Below are 27888 nucleotides of genomic sequence, written 5' to 3' on the forward strand. Positions count from 1 at the left end.
CAGGGTATTGGCAAGAGGACTGCAAGAGCAGAGAACATTTGACCAGCTGACAGGCTGTAACGGGAGTTATAGCTGGAAAGGACAGTTGGGGCCACATTGTGGAGGACAATGAGTGTCGGACTAAGTTATTTGGATTCTCCAGTTCAAATAGCTTTAGTGGCCATCAAAGGTTTTTTGGCAGGGGAGTGACAAAATCGAACTGTGGCTTCTGGCTAGACTGACCTGAAAGAATGGAGAGAGATTAAAGAGGGAAGAGCGGGGGTTACAGAGCGGGCGTAAAGGACTGACTGCTTAGCAAGGCAGCTGGCCTCAGCTGGGTGTGAGGGACAGGAGGTTCAAGAGAAAGAGCTTTTGCTTCTGGAACGTCATGTCCGAGGGCCAGCCCGTGCGACCTCTGTGTGTGAAGGGACGGAGATGGGCGCTGGGCTCTCCATAACATATTTACTTTGTTGCTCTGTAGAGGATATTCAGGGGAAAACACAAAAAGTGAGGGCGGACGGCACGGCAAGCAGGGCAGGGTCAGTTGGCCCACTTGATTCACAGCCGGCGTCGTCTCACAGGATCCCCGCTTCCTCGCCGCCGCCTTAGGCAAACGACAGCGGGCCCGGCCGGGGACCTCCCCCCAGGCTCCGCCCACCTGGCCACGCGCCTGCGCCCTCCCGTCCCTCCCTCTCGTCTCCCCCGCCCTCGTGGTAGCTGCCACCGCAGCCGCCCGAAAGGAACTGGGGGAGGACGGTGGCCCGCGAGGCTCGTCGCAGACAACGCGGCGGCGATGTCCGCGAGCCAGGCGAGTGCCGCGGCGGCAGCGGCGGGGCCTCGCGCGTGGCAGGGCGGCCTGGGCTTCGGCCTCCCTCCGGTTCCCGGGAATCGGGCCGGCGGCAAGCGCGGGAGCAGCAGCGGCAGAGACGGAGGCTCTGGCGCGTCACCGTCCTGCCCCTTAGCCTGAACCGGGGAAGGCCAGGCGACCCGGGTGGCTTGAGGGGGGTCCGCTGCCCGAGAATGGGAATTCTCTTCACCAGGATATGGAGACTGTTCAATCACCAGGGTGAGGGGCTCGATGGAGGGCGTAGGGTGGGGGAGAGGGTCAGCCCTGCCGGGTGGAACGCGGGGCTGAGTACTTCCGGAGTGTGGGCGGCGCGGTTGGGGGCCGGCTCTGCAGCGGGTGCGGGCGCGGAGGCGAGCCCTGAGCTGTTCGCGCCCCGCTCCAGAGCTCGAGATGGTTTCCGGCCCGCGGTCTTACGGTGACCTTTTTGAGCAATCGGTTGTGCAAATACACCCATTGCTCCGATTTCGATTGGGAGTCGAAAAGCTTTCTTGCCCCACGTCGGACGGCCCTGGGTGGCATGACCTGGCCTTTCAGCCCATTCTTCCTCCGGTAGTTGTGTCCGGATCGGACACCACGGAGAATTGCTGGGGTCCTTTGGGCTGCAGGTTGGTGGGTAATGGCCCAGGCCGTCCTACTGAGCCTGGAGGGCTGCAGAATGCTGAAAAACATGAGGAATAGTTGTTGATTTGCCCATCACACCTAAGGTTGAGGAGCCTTTCCTCCACTGCCACCCCCTATTTCGGGGAGCCCTTCTGCATTCAGAATAGTGATGGACCTCTCTCTCCGTATTAAATATGTGTGCGTGTTTCAGGTTAAGCCAAAGGGCTTTTTCTCATGTTGCTTATCTAATTAGATCTCTTTCTGCGTTAAAAATGTTAAAGTGTTTCACTGAAAGCACTTAAAAAATCTTATTGTGAGACATTTAACCATAGGTATAGCAAGTCACCAAGTATAGATTGTGTGCTTAAATTCAGCTAAACTCTTAAGCTGTGTCTTGAAAAACTTTTTAAGATTTGTTACAAAATGAGTATAAAACCGGGGAAAGAGGATACAATTTAAGCAGAAGATTTCTTAGTCATTAAAACACAATGTAGCGATGTACTTTTGTTTCTTTTTATCTCAAATTGGGCGATTTATCATCATTCTTGCTGTCAGTAACTTAGTGTGTATTTTCTCTTGTGTAAGCTGGTGGTGGTGTCACATCCAAAGTTTTTCAGTAAAGACTTGAATGGTGGCTTCTACTGCATACACCCACAACTACTAACTCCTTCATGCCTCAGTTGCTCCAGATAGGAAGGTGAAAGAGCTGAGACTTGTGATGTCTAGCGTATCTTTAAGAAAAAAAAAAAAAAGGAAGGAAAGAAAAAAAAGGTAGTGTAGATCACATAATACTAAATGGAAGGGCAGTGTTTCAAGTAGTTTTTACTGTATTTAGATTTTTTTTTATAAAGTGAAATTTGCACGGTCTTTGGCTGGCTGTTTGTGGGAAACTGTCATTTGACCTCTCTGAGCCTAGGTGTTCTCATTTATAACACCAGTGATCCTGACTTAAGCAACTGCAGAGCCTACAAATCTTGAAAACTTAATCTTTATGCCTCAAGTGTCTTGTCTGTAAAACAAATTAAAAACCTATCCTTCTAAGACTGGTGGTGCTTATAGTAGGTAAGAGCTGTTCCAGTTTTAACATCCATAATTTTGTATTATTTTTAGAGAAGCTAGTGTTTCAACTCTACCATGAATTTTAGAGAGACTTTGCTTGTTAACTGAGATCTAGTACTGCCAGAAGAATAATATCTCTACTTTGTATTTTGTCAGTGATAAAAATTGTTTCTGTAACTTAATGAATTAAAGCCTTGCCAACAGCAAATAATAAGGATGTGTGCATTGTTACCACTATAAATTGCTAATAGTTTCTAATTACCTGTAGTTTGTGGTAAGTTTGAACCTTTGCCTCAGTGTTGGGAAATTATTGTAAAGGGAATTAATGAAGTCAACTACTGTTAAGTTAGATATCAGCGTTGTGTAAATATGAGTAAACTGTTTCTGTTCTGGTAAATGATGTAATTGTCTTATCAGTAGGGCTCCTTTACAAAATACTCACCATTAAAGCTAATGCTAAATACTTGTTGGTCTAAATTGGTTCTGTGTTATAATTTGAATATTTATATGTTTGATATATCTAGGTTACTTTATTTTACTTTCAGAGGAAACAGAACACAATCCTCTATTCTTATAATAGAAACTCTTGGGAAGAAGATTTTCAGGGATTACAGAATTTGCCATACTAATGAAACTTAGACTGTGCCATATCTTTTTTTTCCCTGAAACCCCTTTAAAGCAGCTTTTCCAGTTAAAGCTTACATGGTTTGAGTACACAGTGAAAGCTAACTGGGTACTGCTCAAACTGGAAAACTACAAGAGGTTGCGTTTAGATGATACTTACATTCAGTAGAGTACAAACTTTATCCAAGCTGTCATTATGTACATCATTGTAAAAATGTTTTTGAAGTAGTTCTCCCCCCCCCCCCAAAAAAAAAAAAAGAAACTGAGGCTCTAGTGGAATGATTTTTCCCAGGTCACAGAACTGGTATATATTAGAGCCAGGCAAGTTAAAACATCTAAGGAATGTGTTGCTGATTATTAGTCTTTTAAAGAAGAGGTTGACATTATTTTCCCCGGTTTCCTCTCTTTGTTTGGTGGGGTTGGGGTGGGTTGGGGTGGGGGTCTCTTAACTGTTTCTCAATTACTGAACTAAAAGGTCTTTATAACTTTAGGACTTTCCAGAGTGGTCATTACTGTCTTTTGTATGGTAGGGCTTGTAATTAGCAGTTTGTTTATTAAACAAATAGTTTTAGAGCACTTGCTTTGGGCCAGTAACTTCTAGGTAGTAAGATAAGGCAGCCAACAAAACTGCCAAAGCCTCCTGTCATATAAAGTAATAGTAGTTAATGTTTATGGAGGTATGCAAGGTAGTTTCAAAGTGTTTCACATGGTTTAGTTGGTTTGATCTTCACTTAGTCTACTTATTCTAGTGTTTTGAATTAGATATTATTCTCCCCATTTTACATGGCTAAAGAAACATTAGATAACTTGCTTAAGGCACTGCATTAAAAATGGTAGACTTGGGATTCTAATCAAGATTGATACCTGAGTCAGGGCTTGTAAAAACTTTCTTTGAAAGGAACGATTGATGTTAGGTAAAAGAAAGAACTTTCTGACACAAAGTGAACTGAGAAAGAAGTTGTAGTATTCCCCCATTGATAGTCTTCTTATTGGCACCAATTATTGGTTCTTAGAAAAGTAATTAAAAGTTAGTGCTGGAGAAGCTGCCCATGCTACAGGAGCCTAGTGCTGGGGAAGCCACCTCCACTTCTGTTTTGTTTTGTTTATACAGGAGTTCAAAAATGTGTAGAACAATACATTTGGAAGCAGAGTAGTCAAAACAGGTGGACTGTGCCACATACCAATATATTGCCTCTTAGCTCCAGATTCTCTTTTTTCCTGTTCTGTGGAAAGAGAACTGGGTCCTTAAAATACTTTTCTTTGGCCAACTGACTCAATGCTGTGCATTGTCAGTAGATTAGTCACTAGAGAAAGACATTGCAGGAGAAAAGGGTTTTACTTCCTCCTTAGGGTGTTCTGTCTGGGCAAGCTCTGCCCTGCTTCTGCTTCTAGAGCAGCTTCTTCTGTGCTGCATGGCAGTCAGCAGCAGCCAGGAGCTTTCCCCAGCCCTCACCTCAGGTGGTTTCATAAAAGAGGGCCTCCAGTGAAATACTTCCCAATAAACAGCTTTCTCTAGCTTAGAGGGGAGATTTCTGGTGCAGCACAGCAATGCCCTCCAGCGAGGTCTGGATCTCAGTCTTGGGGGTGAGGGTGCTCTGCCTTGGATGCACTTCTCAGTCCTAGGGGCAGTGCATATTCCTTACACTTGTTATTCCTAGAATCTTGAGAATTCTTTTTACTTTTTACTAGCCTGTTTGCCAGTACTTCAATCCTTTTGAAATACTTTATATTTTGCCTGTTCAAATTATTGTGTGGTTTCAGCTAATTGGAGCACTACTTTTGCCATGTATAACCATTGCTCATTTTCAGCAACCTCTTAGTGCAAAAGAGAGAGGTGCCTTTTTTCCTGAAACTTCATTACCACTGCTATAAACAGAAAATTTATTTTCAAACTTTTTTTTGATTGATGATACTTTTAAATTTTAAAAATTGAAATTTTAATACAAAGTGACTTCATTATTCACATTTCTCCCTTATAATTTTCATATCTTTCATATCTGATTTATTTATCCATTCACTGAAAAATGCTTTATTAAGTACATGCTTTATTTCAGGCTCTGTGCAATGGCCTGAGAGAACAGTAGTGAACATGACTGAAATGGATCTTCTGCTCTGTGTCAGATAAAATTGATAGGGCTTAGTGATAGTTTGGCTATGGTGAGAATGAAGTCGGGATGCCTCCCAGTTTTTCTGACTTTGTGTTTTTGGCAGTATAGATTTTTTGTTTAATATAGTGACTGGTTGGAGGCTTGTATTGACTTTTAGATACAGGTAATGAATGGAACTGGTAGGCTGCCTGGGTGTGTCAAGGAATTGAAAGAGAAGGGAAACAAAAACAAGAAGTATTTTTATGACAAAGCAGTAAAATACTGATTGGGAAACAAAAGCCTTAGTTCTAACTCAAAATTCCATCTAAGCATTGTAAAGTGTGTGGTCATTTTTATTTATCTGAGTAAGTGTAGAAATGTTGTGGCATAGATATGCTTTTTTAAAAAATCCTACTAGGCAGTGAACCATTGTAAGCATCACACTTATGATTCACATGCATCAAAGAACTGGAATGACTGAAAGTTTTTATTGCATGTGCCCACAATAAAATTATCTATCAGTTTGCATATAATATTTTAGTCTCTGTAGGGTATTTGCTTTGAAGTGCAGTATAACACTTTTTGGCTAAAGATTTATGTTTTTCATGGAATAATGATGGTCCATATTGGTAATGAGAAGAACAGGCTGGGGTGGTGACAGAACCAGAGGAAGTTGATTTAGCATTAGAAAGAGTTTGTGAATAATTTAGCTAGTTCATTGGGAATAAACAGATTTGTCACCATTGAGTTGGTATTCAATGGTAAATTTTATCTTTGAGCCCTTTACAGTTATGTCTTAATTTTACAAATATTGTGATACAGGTGCTATACCTTAGATTAAGGAAGCTGTTAAAAACAGCACCAAATAGAGACAAGTTTAGACAATTAGAGACAAGTCTTGGGAGGGGGTGGATAGAAATTGGCAGTGAATATGTGTGGCTTTTAGGTGAGGAGGTGAAAGGCCTCTGGATCATAGATTCCTGACTAGAATAGCCTCAGAAGACATCTGAGACTGCCCCAGCAGTACTTACAGCTCCTTGAGGATTTTCCAGGTTCTGATTTGAGTTTCTTTCTCCCTTCTTAAAAATATTTTAACCATTAAAAAAACCTCATGTTCAAATACCTTAACCTGTGTCCCCATAATTGGCTTTAGAAATCTGCTTTACATATGCCTTAAGAGTTTGGAAGTGTGGTTGTATATTGATGATTTGTAGGTAACATAGGACTTGGTCATTCATTTTATGAATTTGAATTCATAAAATTAGATAGGCAAAAGAGAGAGGTTGTTTCCAGTTTGTTGAATAGTATAAGGAAAGATAAATATTTAGAAGCATCGTGGGAAATTCAGGAGACTGAGTAGACAAGCTTACTGAGTTTCAGCACACAGATCAAGAAAGGAGTTAGGGTTATGGCTTTATTCTTTGCTCTCTTCATCCTTTTTCATCATCTTTATCTAATGACTTTACCTTGATTCTCTTGTCCACTTATTTTTTTAAAAAAGATTTATTTACTTCATTATTTTTAAAATTTATTTACCCACCCACCCCCAGATAGTTCTCCCATCTGTCTGCTCATTGTTTCCTCACCTTCTTCCGGAGTCAGAGAGAGGCAATTACTCTCTTGTGCCACCTCAGCTCCCTGAACTCCACTTTAGATACCTGCTAGTAGTGGTGAAAGATAAAGCTGAAACCTCATCAGTTGGCCTTTTTTTTTTTAATCAATGCTGAGAACTTGTTCCAGTTGTCAAAACAGAGAGCAAGAGTTTAAGAGTTAAAGAGGGTGGCATTAACAGATATATAGTTTAGGAAAATTACTCTGGAAACAATGGGAAGATGGATTGAAGATAGTCCTTCAGGGAAGGTTTTATAATAGGAGATGAGGAGGGCTCCAGCTAGGACAGTGGGGAGGAGGCAGATTCAGTATTTACTTTTTTTTTTTTTAAGATTTATTTATTTCTCCCTGCTCTCTCCATTGTCAGCTTTCTGTGTCCATTCACTCTGTGTTGTCTACTTGTATTCTCATTAGACGGCTCTGGGAACCGATCCTGTGATCTTCCAGAGTGGGAGACAGGCTATCATTCTCTTACACCACCTCAACTCTCTGGTCTGCTGCATTTCTTACTGTCTCTTCTCTGTGTCTCTTTCTGTGGCATCATCTTGTTGTGCCAGCTCTCCATGTGGGCTGGCAGTCATAACACAGGGCATCACTCCTCGTGGGCCAGCTTGCCTTCACCAGGAGGCCTTGAGTATCAAATCCTGGACCTCCCATATGGTAGACAGGAGCCCAATTGCTTGAGCCACATCTGCTTCCCCAGCATTTACTTTTGAGATGGATTCAACAGAACTTGCTAATAAATTGGATGTTGGGGTTGAGTGAAAGACTGAAGAAACTCCAGGGGCATCTGAACTAAGGTATAACCATTGTTTTAGTTTCTCAGCTGCTAAAAAAATACCATACAGTGGGTTGGCTTAACAACAGGAATTTTATTGGTTCATGGTTTCAGAGGCTAGAAGGCTTGCTTCCTTCCTGGAGTGGGTATGTTCTGACAATCTGGCAATCTTTGGGGTCCCTTGGCTTTTCTGTCACATGTAATGCACATGGTGGCATTTTCTCCTTCATCTTCCAGCTTCTGGCTGCTCCCCTCTGGCTTCTCTTCCCATCTGACTTTAATTCTATTTTTAAAGGACTCCAGTAATTAGATTGAAGCCCAATCTGATTTAGTTGGGCAGCATTTTAACTGAGGTCCACAGCCACCAGAATGCAGACCAAGACCAAGGACATATCCAAACTGGGGTTCACAATTCAATTCATATCAACCATTAAGCAAATTAGGGAAGGTGGAAGTAGAGATAGGTTTGAATGTCAGGTTTTGGATTTGTTGAGTGGCACTAGGTAGATTAGTTTAAGAGGGAATTGGGGCTAAGCAGATGTGGCTCAAGCAATTGGGCACCTGCCTACCACACGGGAGGTCCCAGGTTCGGTTCCCAGTGCCTCTTAAAGAAGATAAGCAAGACAGCAAGCTAATGCGATGGGCTGGTGCAAATTGACGCAACGAGATGATGCAACAAAGAGACACAATGAAGAAACACAATGAGAGACACAAGCAGGGAGCAGAGGTGGCTCAAGTAATTGGGTACCTCCCTCCCACATGGGAGATTCTGGGTTTGGTTTCCGGTGCCTTCTAAAAAGAAGATGAGAGAAGCAGACGTGGCTCAACTGATAGAGCATCCGCCTACCATATGGAGGGTCCAGGTTTTGATCCCTAGGACCTCCCCCATGTGATGAGCTGGCCCATGCGCAGTGCTGCCGCATGCAAGGAGTGCTGTGTCACTCAAGGGTGCCCCCGCGTAGGGAGCCCCACGCACATGGAGTGCACCCTGCAAGGAGAGCTGCCCCATGTGAAAAAAGCTCAGCCTACCCAGGAGTGGCGCCACACACATGGAGCGCTGATGCCACAAGATGACGCAACAAAAAAGAGATGCACTTTCCCTGTGCCACCTGACAATGCAAGCGGATGCAGAAGAACTCGTAGTGCATGGACAGAGAGCAGACAACAGGGGGGAAGGGGAGAGAAATAAATAAATTAAATCTTTAAAATAAATAAATAAATAAAGAAGATGAGCACACAGTGAACAGACACAGGGAACAGACAGAATGTGCAAACAATGGGGGAGGAGGGTAAATTTTTTAAGAATTATAATATTAAAAAAAATTGGGAGCACAGGTTGCAAGCTGATTTCTTGGTGTGAGGCACAACCCGTGTGCTGTCTCAAACATTTCACAACCCTGAATGATAGACAGTATGGACCCTGTTTTACCGTGAGGAAATTTAGGCTCAAGGGAGTAAGTCATTTGCCCAAGATCACATAATTCCATGTATTTTTCCATAGTGTTTCCATTATCTGTCACTATGTAAAAACCTAAATTTTGTGATTTAAAGCAACCATTTATTATTATCTCCTGTGGTTCTTTGAGTTGACTGAGCTCGGTAAGGAAGTTCTGGCTTGGGGGCTATCGTTTGGTTGAAGCCAAATAGTAGCTGGGGCTGGAGTCATCTGAAGACAACCCTGCAGCATGTCCAAGATGGCTCACCCCCCTTTTTTTTTAAACCAACTTTTTTGATACATATTCTTCCAAAGTGGTATTTGCTATAATCACATAGTTGCGCATTCATCACTTCAATCATTATTAGAGCATTTTTGTTCAATAATAATAATAAAAAACAAAAGAATAAGAAAATTCCTTATCTCTCAATCTCTCTATGCTTTCTCCACGGTACATAGCTGCTGTCTTTGGCTAGTCTCCTAAGTTTATAAACAGCGGCAATTATTTATTTATTTAAATTTATTTTTTTATTTTTTTTTAAAGATAACTTAGATTACACAAAATGTTACACAAAAAAATATAAGGGATTCCCATATGACCCATTTCCCACAACTCCCACCCTCCCCCTCATTAACAACTTCTTGCATTAGTGTGGTACCTCCATACAATTGATGAACACATTTGTAGCATTGCCACTAAGCATGGATTATAGTTTACATTGTAGTTTACACTCTCTCCCATTCAGTTCTGTATGTTATGGGAGGATATATAATGGCCTGTATCTGTCACTGCAATGTCATTCAAGATAATTCCAAGTCCCCAAAATGCCCCCATATTATCCTCCTTTTTCCCACTCCCTGCCTTCAGCACCTCCAGTGGCCACTGTCTCCACATCAGTGATATAATTTCTTCCGTTGCTAGAATCACATTGTCTATAGTAGAATACCAGTAAGTCCACTCTAGTCCATATTTTATTCCCAAATCCTGAGGATTCTGGGATGGTGATGCCCATTCCACCTCTAATTGAGAGGGGGCTTTGATCCCATATGGCTGATTGATGGAACTCTCTTGCAGTTGTAGACTCCTCGGTTCCTTGGTATGGTGGTTGCCTATTATCACCTCTTGTTAGTTGTTCTGGGTAAGTCCAATGAACTGGAGAGTAGGTGTTGCAACTCCATTGAGGTTCAGTGCCCAGCTGCACATGGACAGCCCGAAGATTCAAGTCTCTTGAACATATGCCTACCAACTCTAGCACCAACTATAGGTTCAAATAGAAGGGACAGAAGAGGTAGCTGAGTCCAACTCTGTCACACTAGGGAGCACAAACTCCAAAGTAGGGCCCACTGGCAAGGCACCAAACTCATGAGCTGTCTGCCTTGACCATAGTGTCTCAGTGTCTCCAGAGCTGCCAGGAGCCCACTATTTGGGGGAAGTATCTTCTTTAGCAGTCTATGATATCCTGCTTAGATGGACATAATCATTACCTCTTGGATAAAACTTTTGGTCAAGGTCTTTTTCCAGTTGCATTGCTAGTTGGTGCTTGGTAGTGATCCCTCGGTGCCAGAAAGGCTCATCCCTGGGAGTCGTCTCAGGCTGAGGAGAAGGCAATGCATTTATATGCCACGTTTTGCTTAGAGAGAGGCCACATTTGAGCAACATGGAGGCTCTCAGGAGGTAACTCTTAGGCATCCTACAGCACTAGACTAAGTTGCAATTTCAAGAGCAAAAGCTCAGAAGCATACTCGTCAATATCAAGAACCCATCAATGGACCATCCTTCTTCACTAGTTATTGCAAGATGGCTTCTTTGTTCTTGTGTCTGGTATCCTAGCTGGAATGGCTGGATCACCTGGGAGCTGGCTGGCCATCTTTCTCCACCAGGCTTTCCAACATGATTAGCCTGGGGTTCCTTACCCAACAGCAGAACAATCCTGAGATAGCCAGACCTCTTACATGGTGACTGGCATGTCCCAGGTGAGTATTCCAAGAGAGCCAGGAGCAGCCACAAAGTTTCTGATGATCTAGCCTCAGAAACCATGCGGCATAACTTCTGCTGCATTCTGTTAAAGGGATCACAGGAACCGGAGTAGGGGGCCATATATTGGAGTTTGTATTCTCTTTTGCACTATACTGTAAGTTTGAAATTATTTCAAAATTAAAAGTTAAAAAAAAATGTGTTAAGGTGAAAAAGGAAGTCACAGGTCCACCCCAAATTCAAGGGGAGGAAACTACACAAGGACATAAATATCCAGAGGCCTTCTTTGGAGACCAGATTCCTTCACACTTGGTGCTGTCCTTGGGAGTGAGTCATAAACAGCATGGAAATAGATGGGTCCTAAGGGAGTCTTATTAAAGTGTGAAGAGGGTGAGTGTCTGAAGGGAGACTCAATGAAGTGGGGAAAGGGGAATGACTCTTTAGAGACAGAGGAAGACAAGTAGGAGATAGAGTTGCAGTGGAAGCCAAGTGAGGGGGTCACTGTCACCATAGCTGTAGGTCCTTTGGTTTGTTTGTCATGTTGTCATGTCTTGCCTAAATGTACTGATATAACCTACCTGTGATGGGGCCTGGCCCTCTGCTATCTGATAGAAAAAGGCTGTCCATTGTTTTTCTTTCCCATTCACCCCACTCTTCATATACATCCCCAATTCATGCATAAAATTCCTCAGAACTTGAGAGGTTTGTCGAATGTGAAGCATTTACAACTTTAAATCATTGTAATTACCTTTGGTGTACTTTCCTGAGAGTAGGTCTCCATAGGAGGAGAAAGATTATGGCACCTCTGGCTTCCTAAAAAGGAAAGTGGAAAGGATGCAAGTTCTTTATGCAGAATGGAGTGGGGATGGGGAAACAAATGAGACTATTGGCACACTTTTGCTCACCATGTCAAGATGTTTAATTGAGTTTCAAGAATGTATAGGGAAGTGGACTTGGCCCAATGGATAGGGCGTCCACCTACCACATGGGAGGTCCGCGGTTCAAACCCCGGGCCTCCTTGACCCATGTGGAGCTTGCCCATGCACAGTGCTGATGCGCGCAAGGAGTGCCGTGCCATGTAGGGGTGTCCCCCGCATAGGGGAGCCCCATGCGCAAGGAGTATGCCCCATAAGGAGAGCCGCCTGGTGTGAAAGGAAATGCAGCCTGCCCAGGAATGATGCCTCACACACAGAGAGCTGACACAGCAGGATAACACAACAAAAAGAAACACAGATTCCTGTGCCGCTGATAAGGATAGAAGAGGTCGCAGAAGAACACACAGCGAATGGACACAGAGAGCAGACAACTGGGGGGGGGCAGGGAGAGAAGTAAATAAAATCTTAAAAAAAGAATGTATAAAGTGTCATACAGTGAATTATGCTATAGATAGAAGAAATGTTTTTGTTTTTATTTATAATTAATTATTAGTATTTTCTTTATTTCAGAGCACAAAGTTATCATTGTTGGGCTGGATAATGCAGGGAAAACTACCATCCTTTATCAATTGTAAGTATTAACTACTTCTTAAAAATTATTTTGTTTCTAGTTACTTTTTCTATCTGGCTTATCTTTGATTAACAAAAGCAATAAAAATTAAATAGACCTTTAAGTTATTCTGTAAGAAAGCAGACCAGCCATAAACTAATTGCCAAATTTAAACAACTGTTTTTAGAGAGCTAGAAATTTATGTGACATTGAGCATGTCTTCAATTACTTCACACTAAAGCTCTTTCACTTATAGACGGTAGAAAAATATTTGTTTGTATAGTTTCCAGAAAGAATCCAGAGTATTCCAGAAAGTCCACTACCTAGTTCCACCTCTATTTAAACTCCTAGCTCTCTTGTTATGAGCTAGTGGAAGAGGGATGATTTGGGTATAAAATATAGAAGTAGGTCATGTTGATTTGTCTCTTGATTGAAAAAATTGTTCAAATAAGGTAGCTTCCTTGCTAATTATAATATATATGAACTTTCTGTCTTTTCAGTTCTATGAATGAAGTTGTACACACATCCCCTACAATAGGAAGTAATGTAGAAGAAATAGTGGTTAATAATACACGTTTCCTTATGTGGGATATTGGTGGCCAAGAATCTCTCCGTTCTTCCTGGAATACTTACTATACTAACACTGAGGTAATGTTTCATAATATACTAAAACTCTGTGAACAGAATGCTTGGAAAACACCTTCTAGATTTTAAGCCTTATATTTGTTAATCCCTTGAAAATATCACAGCAGGTTAATGTAAGTAGAGTTTTAAGCATAGTAAAATCTTTGATTTCCTGTTTCAGGGTCATCGTTTTGTATACCCACTCTCATTGCACAGCGGTAGGGAAAAGGCGATTAATTAGTCTGATTGTGTATTTGATCCCAGTATTCATCTTAAGGAATTGTTTTTATAATGAATTCTGTCACACAGTTTGTAATTTCATTTCTCTTTTACTACTTATGTTTGACTGAGTGGGAAAACTCCACTTAAATGAGAGCTTTGGTGGCTTGAATCCTGGCCAACATTTTACTGTGCATTTTCTTTTGGTTATAATGCAATTTATGCATAATCATGTGTTTTTATTTATATGTTATTTCTTAAGAGAGAATTTCAGACTTGTGACATTTGAGGGCTTCATTGTATAGATTTTATGAATTGAAAAAGTCTGTGACAATTGTTTTTGTGGTGCTGATTGTAAGTTAATAAAACATACATTAAAAATGCCTATGAAGTATCTCTCCTATGAACTGATCCCCCAACACTCCATTGAACATTTGATCATGCTTTTTGGAGAAGGAAAAGTATATATTATATAGTTAATACTCCTATATATTAATAATGCAGATATCAAATTCATGGGAACACCTTGAAAATATAACAGCTTTATTAAAATACCTGAGGCTATAGCGGGTCTTAGAATAATAAAGTTATTTATCAGTAAGCTACCAAGTAAGAAAAGAAGTAAAGTAGCACTTCTCTTATCTGTCTACCTTATGGTTGATGAAATCAGAAGAATTAAAAGGATCCTAAAAATCACTGTTGCTTATTTGGAAATTTAAAATTGTCCTAAAAAATAAATCGATCATATTAATCATAGGCCATGAAAATAAACTTGGGCATTGCAAATGCCATAATAAGTGAATAAGTTAACTCTGAGGCTGCAACTGTTTCCGTCATGCTTTCTGGGGTTCAGGAAGAGGACAGTGCAACCCTGCATAGCGCCTCTGCATGTCTTTCATCACATCTGATACCAGCCTCATTGTCATTTTGGGAAAGGGTTGTACTTGCAGGTAGCAGGTGCTATTTATGTAAGGAAGAGAAAGAACATGATTTTAAAATTTGTTCTTTTGATTTGTTGATTTTTAAAAAATTGGTTTCTCACATTCATTTCCTCCCATACACACATACCCTTTTAGGTCTTTAAGTGGATATTAATAAGTAATATCTGCCTAGAAGTAACTTGAATTTAGGATCATAATATATTTTTTCTCATGGATTTATAGTGCAAATAGATGGATATAGGACTGTTAGTAGTCAATATACTAATCTAGAAAACAAATGGCTGTTACAGTTTGGTTAGAATACTAGCATGTTTTCTCTTAAAATTAGTAAATATATTTGAATTAGAAATGGATCATGTCTTTAGGTTTAACACTATGCATTAGGTATCTGATTTTCTAATAATACCATAGGATTCTAATTTCTTGATATTTGTAGCCTATAAATCACATAAGTACTTTATAAATTTCACCAGTACCAAAGTATGTAATCACTTAATGATTTGTTTTGTAATTATTTTAGTTTGTAATAGTTGTTGTGGACAGTACAGACAGAGAAAGGATTTCTGTAACTAGAGAAGAACTGTATAAAATGTTGGCGCATGAGGTAAGTAGTGTTTTTGCATTAGAGTTGTGGGGTGTTGGTATCATATTCTTTTTTTTTTTTTAATTTAAAAATGTATTTTTATATCAGTGTTACAAGTTGCCCAGTTTCATATTATTCTTGCTACTTTCATTTGAAGGTAGTATCTATTTTGAATTTTTTAAGAAATGTTTTATCTGTTAGCCATACCTGCTTTATTATTTTGATACTTTCTACATTAGAAATGTGTTGAAAGCAGCAAAAAGACTGTGGAATCAAATTTAGAAATTTATTTCACTTATCCTAGATAAATTTGGTCTAGAAGTTTGCCTGGAGGGGAAAAAAAATCTTCAATGTGGCTTTCATTTTGATTTGCATAGATTAAGTGTACAGAAGTAACATTAGAAATGAGATTTAAACATACCTATGTGCATAGGGAATGTTGAAGTTCATCTGTTATCAGACTAACATTTAAATGTTGTTCTTAGATTTTTTAAATTTTGTCCCTTGGACTAAACAAAATTATATGACTAGCCACATTTTCTTAGTCTTTATAAAATAATTGCTGATGGCATGACTTAAAAGTTGAGTAAACGGAATAATATAATAATTACTATAGTGGTTATTATTTTTTAATGTCTTTTATTGCCTTTTATTCTCAACTCTATTTTGATTGGGACTAAAAAATGTTTAGATATGTAGAATGTAATTTTTTCATTCAGTGGAATTTTAGTAAAGCTTAAGAAAATTGGAATGTCTTGGTAATGAAATTTTATATTAAATTTAATATTGGGTGATTATTTGCTCTTGAGACTTGTATTGAGAATTTTGGCACATTTCAAGTAACCCTGTAATACTTTAGGAAATCCAGTAAAGTGGTTATGTAAATTGTCATATGGTGATCATGCCCACTAGAATGTACCTGTCCCTGATATGTACTGTGATCCTGTCACCTGTGTTAAACTTCCCCGAGTTTTAAAAAAAAGTATATCTTGCCATTGTGCATTCATTTATGTAGTTCCATTTCTAGTTTGGGAAACAAGCAATAAGCCATGAAGGAGGCAGAAAACTAAGGATTTTTTTTCCCCCTTTGTATTTTGTTAAAGTGTGGCATCCTTCAGCTTATACCAAAGGGTTGTTTTATTGTTGTTTTATGAAGGCTTTGGAAAAAGAAAAATAAGATTCAAATGTGTTTGTCCTTTGGCTTTATTTTTCAATCTCTTAATAGGTAGCTTTACTGTTTGATTTTTACTGTAATTAATCAATATGTAGCAGCATGAGTATATAAAGGACACAGTAGTAGGGCTAAATCAATGTCATTGAATTTTCTTAGCTAGAAGCATTAATTTGGGCAGATCACTTAATCTCACCTTTTAGAGGTGAGGAAACAGGCCCAAAAAGATTGTGATTTGACCAGGCTTTTAAGGGCCAGGATTTGAATTTAGGCATTCTCATTCAAGATCTCATGTTCTTTGCTGGGGAAAAAAAGACATAAATAGGGATTAGCTGGGAAGTGAATAAGAAGACTTCCAGGGAAGAAAATAAGTTGGGAGTGAGAGTAAGATACTCGGGAGGGTTAGGAAAAACCAAATAAGCAGTCTAGAGAGAGACAAATGGATCAAAGGAACCATGTATTTGAATGAAAAGCAAGTTTAGACATGGGATCAGTTTGATGTTCCATACATACTAAAATAAGCAAAATCTTTTCATTATCATCATTGATAATGATTCATTACATGTATTACAAAGTATAAAACTATAAGAAGTTTTAAACTATTGAAGTTTCATCAACATGAAGTTCAAACCTTTGAACCTCATAATTTTTAAAATGGTCCAAACACAAAAGTATACATGAAATTTTATTCAGAACAACTCAGGTTCTAGGAGTTGTAGTCCCAAATGAAGATTTGAGAAATAAATTGACATCTGGCATATAGAGGATACTACATGATTGTGCCTTACACAGTTATTTGTTTCCATGGCTAATAACTAAAATATATTTTAGGCCCTAATGAACAGAAGTCTGTATTTTGTAGTAAAAAGTTCTTGGGTTTAAAATGGCTTACATACAGAAAATGGTCATTGTTCACCTTATACTTTGATGTCTTAAATCGAGCTGGTAAACAACCTTTATCTTTTTTTTAAAAAGATACTTAGATTACATAAATGTTACATAATAAATGTTGGGGATTCCCATATGCCCCACACTTTCCCACATTAACAACATCCTTTATTAGTATGGTACATTTATTGCAATTGATGAACACATATTGGAGCATTGCCATTAAGTGTGGATTAAAGTTTACACTGTAGTTTAAACTCTCTCCCACACTTTTTTGTAGGTTATGGCAAGACATATAATGGCCTGTATCTGTCGTTGCAATGTCATTCAGGACAATTCCCAAGTCCCCAAAATTCTCCTCCCGCATTACACCTCTTTTTCCCTCTCCCTGACCTCAGAACCTCCATGGCCACTGCCTCCACATTAATGTTAAAATCTCTTCCATTGCTAGAATCACAATAAGTCTATAGTAGAATACCAGAAGTCTACTTTAGTCCATAGTTCATTCCCCAAGCCTGTGGATTCTGGAATGGTGATGTCTACCCACCTCTAATTGAGAGGGGGCTGCGATCCATTAGGGCTGATGGATGGGCTCTCTTGCCTGCAGTTGTAGACTCTCTCGGTTCCTTGGTATGGTAGTTGTCCATCATTACCTCTTATTAGTTGTCCTGGGTGAGACCAATGAATTGGAGAGTAGGTGTTGCAACTCCGTTGAGATTTGAGGCCCATCTGGCACATGGACAGCCCAAAGATTTAAGTCTCTTGGATGTATACCTACCAACTCTAATACCAATTAAAGCTTCAAATAGAAGAGGCAAAAGAGCCATGTGTAGGGAAAACACAGCTGAGTCCAGCTCTGTCACCCTGTACAGCATAAATTCCAAAGTAGGACCCACTGGCAGGGCACCAAACTCTTGAGCTATGTGCCCTGACTATAGTGTCTGGATGTCTCCAGAGCCCTCAGGAGCCCTGCTATTTGGGGTAGTATCTACTTTGGCAGTCAATTAGATCCTGCTCAGACATGCATAGGTGTGACCTCTGGAATGACCTCCAACTCACTTTGAAGTCTCTTAACCATATAAACTCATTTGTCTTTACCTTTTCCCCATTTTGGTCAAGGTCTTTTTCCAGTTGCATTGTTAGTTGGTGCTTGGTCATATCCCACGCTGGGAAGAAGGTAATGTATTTATGGCTTAGAGAACTCACATATGAGCAAAAAGGAGGCTCCCATGAGGTAACTCTTAGACACCCTATAATACTAGGCTGAGTTTCCATTTCAAAAGTAAAAGTTCATAAGCACAATCATCAATATCAAGGGCCTGTCAATGGGCAATCCTTCTTCACTAGTCATTGACCCTGTACTTGGGGGATTCTTGATGTTCCATTAGAGACTGTGGCAGAGCTCTCCAGGATAGGAATTTGATATTCCTTCGATTATTGTGTGAATCTCCACCCACTGTGACAATACCCCATGAACATTTGAACACATTTATATGCCTTACATATATGCCCAGGTGAGCTTTCTCCCATGTAGCCCCCATCCCTGACAGCCCGCACCAGTGATCCTCCCCTGCCATAGTTGTACCCCTTCTGTGATCGAAAAATTCTTCTGAAATGAAGCCAATTAATAACCAAATATCATTAATTAGAAAATGAAATAATAATGAAGTTTTAAAAATAAATAAAATTTAAAATTTTTTTAAAATTTGGGATAATAGAAACTAATAAAAAAATATTTAAAAAATTGTTTTGACATTTTGCCTTTCATTATTGATGATGAAAGTAAGATCTTTTGTCCTATATGTACAGTGACATTTTCTTCTGTTTATCCCCCAGTTTCTTACGTTTTTTTCATTTTGTCTTCAAAGAAGTTTTAGGTTACAGAAACATCACATACCAAATATACAGGACTCCCATATACCCACCATCCCTCCCCTTTTCCCCCAACCTTAATCTAATATTTCTGTTTTCAATCATTATCATAATGGATATTTACTTCTGAGTTTATGTAATAAAAAACAGGCAGATTTTCTTTCCTCTCTTCCTAAATATTTTAAAATAGCTGAAATCGCTGTTGTTTTTTAAACTAGGAACCCCAAATAAAAATGTTTGATCCTGTGAAATGTAGAAAAAAAAATTAGATTCAATATGAGATTTTTTGTTGTTGTTGAGACCTTTCATTAGATAGCTTTAAATTCTTATTTCTCATTTTTAGTTCAGGGGCTCATTCAAATAATTTAATCACTAAAAGGTACAATACAAACTATTTACAAGTAAAATAGCATAAACAATATGTCCTGACTAGATATCAAATATTTCTAATGTCAGAAGGCAGCATTATCAAACCTGATTCACAAAAAAGACTTCCATACACACTAGCAAATGATACTGAAACCTGGAAGGTAGTAACTAAATCCCATGGAAAGTTCATCGCCTCAGTGACTTAGCCACATATCAACTATTGATAATCATGCCATTTTCCATTTAGGATAAGAAAAAATACTTGTATTCTTAATAATGAATATTTATGTGTTAATTTATAGACTGTCTCTTCAAATTTTTGCTTTTTATAGAGAGAGATGAAGGGAACTATAGGTGAAACTTGTTGAATATGAAATCCTAAAACTTGACAGTCTAGCAGTATCCCTTTCTGGCCATGCTATTCAGTTAACTATATTATCAATGGAGGTATTAATACCTGCCATCCTGCAGAGGTCACTGTAAGTAAAAGTCACTCTTGACTGCTAAATAAAGCGGTTTGCTCCTTTTAACCAAATAAGAAACTTCCTACTTATATATTTTTTATGTACATGAAAATGAATTTTAAAAATCATCAAGACGATTCTAGCAAGAGTAAAACCATGTGGAATAATGTCAATTTATACCTACTGAATAATTTCTTGTTTCAGATTCACACATGCATGTATTATTGAAACCCCAAATATCTCACTAAAATCCCTAAGAAGAAAGATGGCATTCAATGCATTCGGGAAAAGTTGCAGATACAATGCCAAAACCCGAGCATTCTCAGTATCTCTTAATATTTTTAAGCCAAATTTTATTAATTTAATCCACTGGTTGAGTGCATTCTTAATGGATTCTTAACCCAGGATCTATTAATGGGCGTTAAGATATATATTAATCTCCTAAAATTGTACATAAACTTCTTTTTTTATATGTACAAACATATATTTTTACAGGGAAATGGTCCAGATGTCTTGATAGATTATCAAGAAATTCCCTGACTTTAAAGGTATAGGAGAATGGCAGGGGAAAGAAAATTAGACTAACTTTTGACCTGTTTTGTGGGTAAAACAGTATACCAGTCATTAGGAGATGTGCTTAAGGATGACCTGATCTGCACCTTTAGGGCTATAAGTGAACTGACATTTGTTGAACTGTTCCCATAAACCAGGCACTAAACTGAATGTTTTACATGTAGTACCTCATTCATTCAAACCGAATGCCCAGGAAGTGGATGGGTAGTGATATCATTTACTTTTTACAGATGGGGACAGCTGGGAAGTTTTCAGCTTAAACCTGGCTCTATTATTGAGTTGCTGTATGGCCTTATATTTTATTACTTAGTCTCTGAGTCTTTGTTTCCTTACCTGTAAAGTGGAAATAGTAAAGCCTACCTTGTAGAAATCTAGTGAGGATTAGAAAAGTGGTTTGTGTGGTGAGTATCTTGCTCAGACTAGACCCTCAATAAACACTAGTTATGAAGAATACATTCAGAGAAGTTACTTAAAAAGCTATTGCAATAATCTCAGCGTAAAGTGGGTTAGTAGTATTGAGAGTGGAAATGAGCATTCTTTAGCAGCTGTAACTTTTTATAAGATTATTGCACTTTCTCCAAGAGTTTTCTCATGTCCCTTACAGCAGCTCTTTGACGGGAGATACTTAGGCTGTAATTTGGGACTATAAAAATATATATATAAATTCATTCAAGTATACATTTATTCATCTAAAATATATGGGCAGTTCTATATTAAATTTATTCTATATTGGCATATGAGCTGTGACATGCTCTTATGTTGAGTATTTGAAAAATTCTAGATTTCTAGGATTATGAAAAATGTTAAGTTGGAAAATTTATGGAAAAATGCACTGGCCTTTACAGTTTTGTTTGCTTTTATAGGACCTGAGAAAAGCTGGTTTGCTGATTTTTGCTAATAAGCAAGATGTTAAAGAATGTATGACTGTAGCAGAAATCTCCCAGTTTTTGAAACTAACTTCTATTAAGGATCATCAATGGCATATCCAAGCATGCTGTGCTCTTACTGGCGAGGGGTAAGAATTCTTCCTCTTGGATAATGTGTATTTAGCTTGGGAAACATGTATTTCTTCTTCAAATCAGTACATACTTAGGCCTACCATGTATACAAGCCTTGTAGAGATAGGTGAGGCATAGGCCGTGTATACAATAAATAAAATAAGTAAACCTTTAAAAAATAAAAAAGGGGCAGAAACTTTGGGGCATAGATGAAGTAGCTTAGGGAATATGGGAGAAATTCTCTTCCTCTCAAGTCTGGGGCAAAGGATAAACCAATATAAGGAACCATTGAAGTCAAATCTTACTCAGCAAAATAGAACGTACTTTGACCCAATAACAGCAATTTGGAAGAGCATAATTGGAACATTAAAAAAGCAAATTTGTTTATTTAAAAAATCATAGGTAATACCAGTTGACCATATAGTCATTTAAGTAAAAATATCTTGTCTGTTACATATTCTTTTGTCAAATCAAAGATCTCTAAGCAAAAGCACTGATTATGACACTAATTTGGCAATAAAGACAAGTCGTCTAGGATTCACCTAAGATTTCATTTATAAACTTTGATAATTAATTAATTATATAGAAAATGTGTCATTAGAATAGATACTGACTTTGACAATTTAATTTTAAAAAGAGGAAATTCATAGATGATAATATCTTTTCAACTCTTTCTTTGGACTAACAGGTGGAAATATTTGGGTTTGGGGGGAGATGTTCTGCTTTCTTTCTGCAGTCTGGCCTCCTTTGTCTAAATCCTTTGTTTTAATATTGGTCAGCATTTTGGTTCATTGAATTGGAGATCACTGTCTTTGAGAGCTTGTTGGGAGGTTCTAGCAGGGGAGCACAGCTGCCCATATACCCTTGACTAAAGAACAGTCCTCCAGTGATGGGGAAGAGTGTCCTCTTTGACCAGGTGTGCAGGATGCATATGGAGTGGTGAGGGAAGAAGGGGACACCCACCTAGCTAGCCAGATCAGCCGAATCCAACCTGGCAATGAATGGGGTGACAGATGTGGCAGCCATATCTGCCCTCACATCCATGGAGGTCATTAACTTTGAAATTAGGTCTGATTTTAACTCCTACCTCTGCCTTTTTCTAACCTCCTAAGCCTGGGTTTCCTTTGTAATACAGGATGATTCTATTCTCAGTGTTGTACAGATTAATTGCAGTAATCTAGTTTTTCTCATTTAACAGTTAGTAGTTAATCAATTCATCTATTATTTTAATTATTTTGTGTAATTTCCTATCAGTAGCTTAGAAGTAAAGAATCTAGTAACAGGAGAAAAGTATAGGTCAACTCAAAGACAACCATTTACTTACCTCATCACCATCTCTTGTGTGTGTGTCTTTTACATTATTAGGGTCATACTTGCAAAAAACTATGAGTCCTATTTTTTAAAATTTTAATATTGTAACATAGTTTCTCATCTATGAAAGATCCTTATAGATTACAGTTACTGCTTAGTAATAATCCTTCATTTTATTATAAAATAGTATGTGCAACCCTTGCCCTCTTACTAAATATTTCATTTTTCATGTAAAATAGTTGTTGAAAGGAAACTTTAATATTTATCATATGGACCTTCCATAATTTATTATACTTTTTCTCTATTTCTAGACATTTAAATTAGACTTTTTTTAATTTTAGTGCTTGAACGAACAGTCATATACATAAATCTATGTGCATCTCTGATTATTTTCTTAGGATACATTTCTAAAAGTAGAAAAAAGCATGAAAAGTATTGATATCTTAAATATTTTTCTTATTACATATTTCCAAATTGCTTTCTGTAGTAATTCATTGTATAATTATTGAGCACCTTTTGTGTGTCAGGCAGAGTTCTGGGCACTAGAGATAAAGCAGAGAATCAAAAAGACACAGATGTACTATAGGCATATGGGAGATTATGGTTTCACTGCAACAGCATCAGTATTGAATATTATCTGCTTTAAATCATTGCAGTTTAAGTAAATGAAAAATAATCTTTTAATTTGCTATTCATAGGTTTTCAGTTTATAATTTAATGAAATGATTTGGTTCTTTACAGATTGTGCCAAGGACTTGAATGGATGATGTCACGACTTAAGATTAGATGATCTCTATTGACCTCTTCTCATAGACTTTGTCTAAACAAAACGCTGAACTTTACCTGAAAGCTGCAAAAATTAATGGTTTAGATATATTTATAATAAACTGATTTAAACTTTTTCTATAAGAAGAAAAATTAAGACCACTTATTTGAAAACAAAGATGAAGTCTAACCTTCAAATTTGCTTTCATGTTAGTTCCTTTCAAAGTAAGGTCTTAAAGCTGTGACTGACATTTTTCTCTTAATGAACCCTCTCAGGACATTGTATAGCTTGTGGTATGTACAACGGGAGAGGAAGACATTGTTAACTTGAAGAGCTTTACTATCAGTATAAACCTCCCTAATCAAATGTTCTCTTCTTGTTCTAAGTCAAAATACAAATCAGCACAGATACTCAGTTTCCAATATTTTAAAGTGTAACATTACTTATGAAAAGTATTTTGCATAAGGTTGTTTATGTATTGTGTATATACCTCAAGTCCAAGTCAATGGCTTTGATTTACATTCTAAAGTAAAGTGATGAGTAACAGAAAAATTAGTAATGTCCTTAGTTGTAACCATATAAAATGAGTACTGGCATTGGTGTTAAGTGCCATTTTGTGCTTTTCCCCTTAGGCTTCTCTGTATTGTACTAACCGATCCCCAAATCATTGAGCTGCTCTTAAAAAAAAAAAAGGGGGAAGAAAGAAAAATGAAAACTTCACATTGTGTGTGTTAATATTTTTTTGTTGGTCAAATCACACAGAAATGTCTGGCAACTGAATGGAGCGTATATCAGATTTTTGCTTAAGTATTACTAATGGGGAGAATTACACAGCAAATAATTATCAGATCATTCCTTGCGTAGGTCCATATGCCATCTATATTACTGAATAAATTGTTGATCTGTTAATCAGTCATTAATTGTGATTAAAATTACCAAGTAATTTTTTTCAACATTAATTGAAAAGTGTTGTGTGAAACATGTCTAGTCAAGAAGTAACAGAAATATATGTGAGCATTTAAAGTAAATTTGAGATGAAGAGTGAAGTATATTTTCCAAGCAGCAACAAAAATTTCTTATTTTAGGAAATGGAATAGTTTGAGATTTTTAAATTTCTATTAGGTATCTCTATCTTCTACCACATGAATACACTGGCAATTAGAAGATGCAAATGTTTTTTGAACGCTTTTAAGAATTTGGTGTAAAAATTGATTGACATAATACATCTTTTACTAAGAAGTAACTTGGCCCATCATGCCTTTTATTTACTTAGGGTATTTATTTTTCAGTATCTGAAAGTTTAATGTATTTCTGTCATAACTGTAAACAAACATCATAAACGTGTTAAAACATATTCTGCATAGTCTCATTTGCATATCTTTTTGGCCTGAAAATCTGAAGGCTAACTCAAACTGGCATATTTTAGAAGATTCAAGAAGAAAAAATTAACTACTTTTAATACTAGCCTTTTGGATTTCCTGAAGACTTTATTGAGAAATAATAGAATATACATCAGCATTGACAAAATTTTGGAAGTTCATTTCCATAAAATAGAACATCTAAATCCAAGTCAGTCATGGAAGATCAGTGTTACACATTGGATGTTTTGTGTTTTAGATTTATATTATAAAATTTAAAGTACATGTATAACATTTTACTATTTGTCAGTATGCTTTTACAAAAGTAAATCCTAAATTACTAAGCTTTATTTATTCATATGTTCTCATAACTGTTTCTAATCACCAGAAGAAATTTCTTGTATATTAAAAATTCCCTTAAAAGCCCAAATCTGTTTTGTAGATGCTGCAGTTTCATCATAGACAACTGTTCTGTAAAGTAGCCCAACAAATCCATACATTTTGTCCTTTTTATCTTTTAATTTGAATCATCATGTGTTTATTCCCTTGGATGGCAGTCATAGCATTTCAGCAAGAGGGTGCATTCTCTTGTCATCAAGGTGTTGGCTAAAATGTATTCTTAATTGGATGTTAAAACATCCAGTGTTTAACATTGGATGTTAAAACATGGCATCCTGAGAACACATGGATTCTTTTACCACACTTATAAAACTTAATTTTTTAAATTGTAATTTTCTACCCTTCCAGACTAAGCATTAGAAATAGGTGGTGCCTATGTACTTGCGCATAAAACAAAGTTACAGCTGGGAGGAAAAAAAAGATTTAAATTCAAATATGAAAATATCAATCATTTTAACAGTATTACTCCCAAAGAAGATGGAAAGCCTCATGAATAGCTATACTGGTACTTTATAAGTGGAATTAAGCAAAGGCTAATGCTTTTGGTTTTTTAATATGCTACTTCTATGTTTAAACAAACATTTTATTTAGGGTCAATATTCCCAGCTTTGGGAAAAAACAAAGCTTCATACCTCTGTACCTGTGGCTGAATTTAAATAACCTGTTTTTTTATACCAATTTTGAAAGTACTCTAACTTCTCTTTATATCTTGCTAAAAGTATCCATATGCTGTAAGCATTTAAATATGTTTAATTTTTTCATAATAGCATTTATAAGGTTCATCTTACACATTATATCAAGGCTATGTTTGAAATTTTCAGTTCTGGTTCAGTTTCCCAGCGTATCTTGGCCCTCACAGTGGTCAGAGAATACAATGAAGGCAGGCGAGTTGGGGGTGGGGAGTGGGTGGGGAAGGCTTATTCTTATATGACATTTTGCCTTAAGAATGAAGTGCTATAGCACTGAGGGCTGACATTTTTTATGCAGATAGTTGTGATTTTAGAAGTATGACATGAAATAGAAGAGTTTCTGTTTTCTGGCCTTTAAGGAGTGATTGGTAGGTAGTTAACAGCAGGGATTGCAGAGAGTGCAGGGAGCTGCTGTAAAGGCTCGGAGTCCCTGAGATTTTCTTTTCCTTTTCATCTGAGTGTGTAGTGTTAAGATACCTAGAAATGGGACTCTTGCCCCTCTCTTACAGGCTCTTTACATTTCTTGCTGTGACTGCAGCAACCACATACAGTACAGACAACCTCAAAATCTGTTTATATTGGTGTAAATAGAAAAACTATAGACTACTTTCTAGTTTTCTCTGCAGGCATTTTTAGGAATATATTTGTAGTTTGCTCTACTTTGTATATAAAGGAGTATGTAGCACATTATAAATTTGGAGTCATCTCTCAGTTGCCCAGTTGTATCCTGGCATCAATCCTTTTTCCAAGGCTACGTAGAGAATGGATTTCTTTGCATGACTTAACTTTGACCCCTCATATTGTCTAAATATATCTAGAATTTCTCCTTGCTTCAGGATTGGCTTTCCCATAGCTCAGCTATCCCTTGCTCTCCTGTATCTTCATTCAATGAAGACATGTTATCTCAGTCCTGAGGTTATTCTTCACTTTCACTATACCCATTGTTTCTCAAACCACTAGTTTCTAATTAGATTCTGTAGTTTTTGCTATCTTCCTCCCACTGGCTTGGCTCATTGATTTGGATTTTGGTCATTTGAGAGCATTGCCAGAGTTGTGGAGTCCATCGAAAGATTGGTTTGCTGTGTGCTCAGTATATACATGACAGTAGTAGAAGAATCCTTTAAATTGTACTGTATTTGATATTTTTAGTTTTCTTAATTTTAGCCTCCTATGTTAAGAAGTAGATTCAGGAAAAATAAGAGAATTACCAGCTTCTTGACCTACTAGTTAGGCACAGAGGGAATTAAGTGATATGTGTATTATCTTTCCATTACCAAGAATGGGTTACATTTTGAAGAGTATCAGTACAAACAGTTCAGACTAGTAAAAAAGATGCCAAACCAAATTTATATATTGTGTTTAACCTAAAAACATCTTTCAAAAATATTGCCCACATTCCATCCTTTCCTCATGTTTACTTTAAGAACAAAGATAAATATAAGTTAGTTCTCTAGAGAAATTTGTAATAAGAAGCCTATCTTTACTAAATAAACCTGTTGTAATGGACTTTAAAAGACAAAAAAAATCAGCTATCATTTGTTGACTCTGTAGAGACAGACATAATGTAGAAAATATTCCTTTAAAGCTCTACTTGTACAAAAATAAAACTTCTATATTATGCTGCTTCAAAGAAGGTATGATAAATTATTTTAAGATCATGATGGTGGACTAAGGGAAAGAGACCCAGAATTTAAAATTTTGGATGCGAAAAAGATGACTTTCTATTAAAGCCTACAATTGTGTGTGGAATTATAAAGAATGTAACAGGATAGAGTTGGGTTAGTTACACACTATTTTTAGTTGTCTGGCACTTGTGCATTGTTCTAAAAAAACTAAATTTTAAATCTTATGATGTTGCCTGCTAGTTATACAGTTTTTTGGTAGAAAATTCCTGTAGTCTGTACTCAAAAAGTGCCTAAAATTGATCTGTGATGATTTTTAAGTCCGCCTAATAAATTATGTGTTTTCTATAGTATTGTATGTGCTTTGCTTACTGACACAGCCCTGCGTGTTTCTGAATCACAATTTGTGCTTTATCTAAATAAAAAACTTGAAGGTAAAGATGCTACCCATCATAACCATCAACATCATTTTAAGGAAGCAGAGTGAAACCAGTTTGTTCTTTCCTAATACAAATATTCTGTGATCCTGGCACAGACTAGAAAACTGAACTATTCTTTTTT

At 37.6% G+C, this 27888-nt stretch overlaps 1 protein-coding gene across 1 annotated transcript; it reads left to right on the forward strand.

Annotated features, from left to right (window-relative positions):
• Window positions 1-674: 674 nt before the first annotated feature.
• On the forward strand, window positions 675-27680 carry ARL5A (ARF like GTPase 5A). Its single transcript, XM_004457109.5, has 6 exons — window positions 675-1045; window positions 12441-12501; window positions 12981-13128; window positions 14785-14868; window positions 21048-21199; window positions 23235-27680. Exons 1-6 carry the CDS (start codon window positions 1000-1002, stop codon window positions 23281-23283), a joined length of 540 nt encoding a protein of 179 aa, XP_004457166.1. The 5' UTR covers window positions 675-999; the 3' UTR covers window positions 23284-27680.
• The last annotated feature ends 208 nt before the right edge of the window (window positions 27681-27888 follow it).

The sequence above is a fragment of the Dasypus novemcinctus genome, chromosome 7 (assembly GCF_030445035.2).
Source record: "Dasypus novemcinctus isolate mDasNov1 chromosome 7, mDasNov1.1.hap2, whole genome shotgun sequence".
In the NCBI taxonomy this organism is placed as follows: Eukaryota; Metazoa; Chordata; class Mammalia; order Cingulata; family Dasypodidae; genus Dasypus; species Dasypus novemcinctus.

Excerpts from the sequence above, each read along its gene's own strand:
- ARL5A (XM_004457109.5), top strand. The coding sequence starts at position 1,000 with ATGGGAATTCTCTTCACCAGGATATGGAGACTGTTCAATCACCAGG. Across the intron at positions 13,129-14,784 it reads CTTACTATACTAACACTGAG|TTTGTAATAGTTGTTGTGGA; the intron begins GTAATGTTTCAT and ends TAATTATTTTAG. Across the intron at positions 21,200-23,234 it reads TGTGCTCTTACTGGCGAGGG|ATTGTGCCAAGGACTTGAAT; the intron begins GTAAGAATTCTT and ends GGTTCTTTACAG.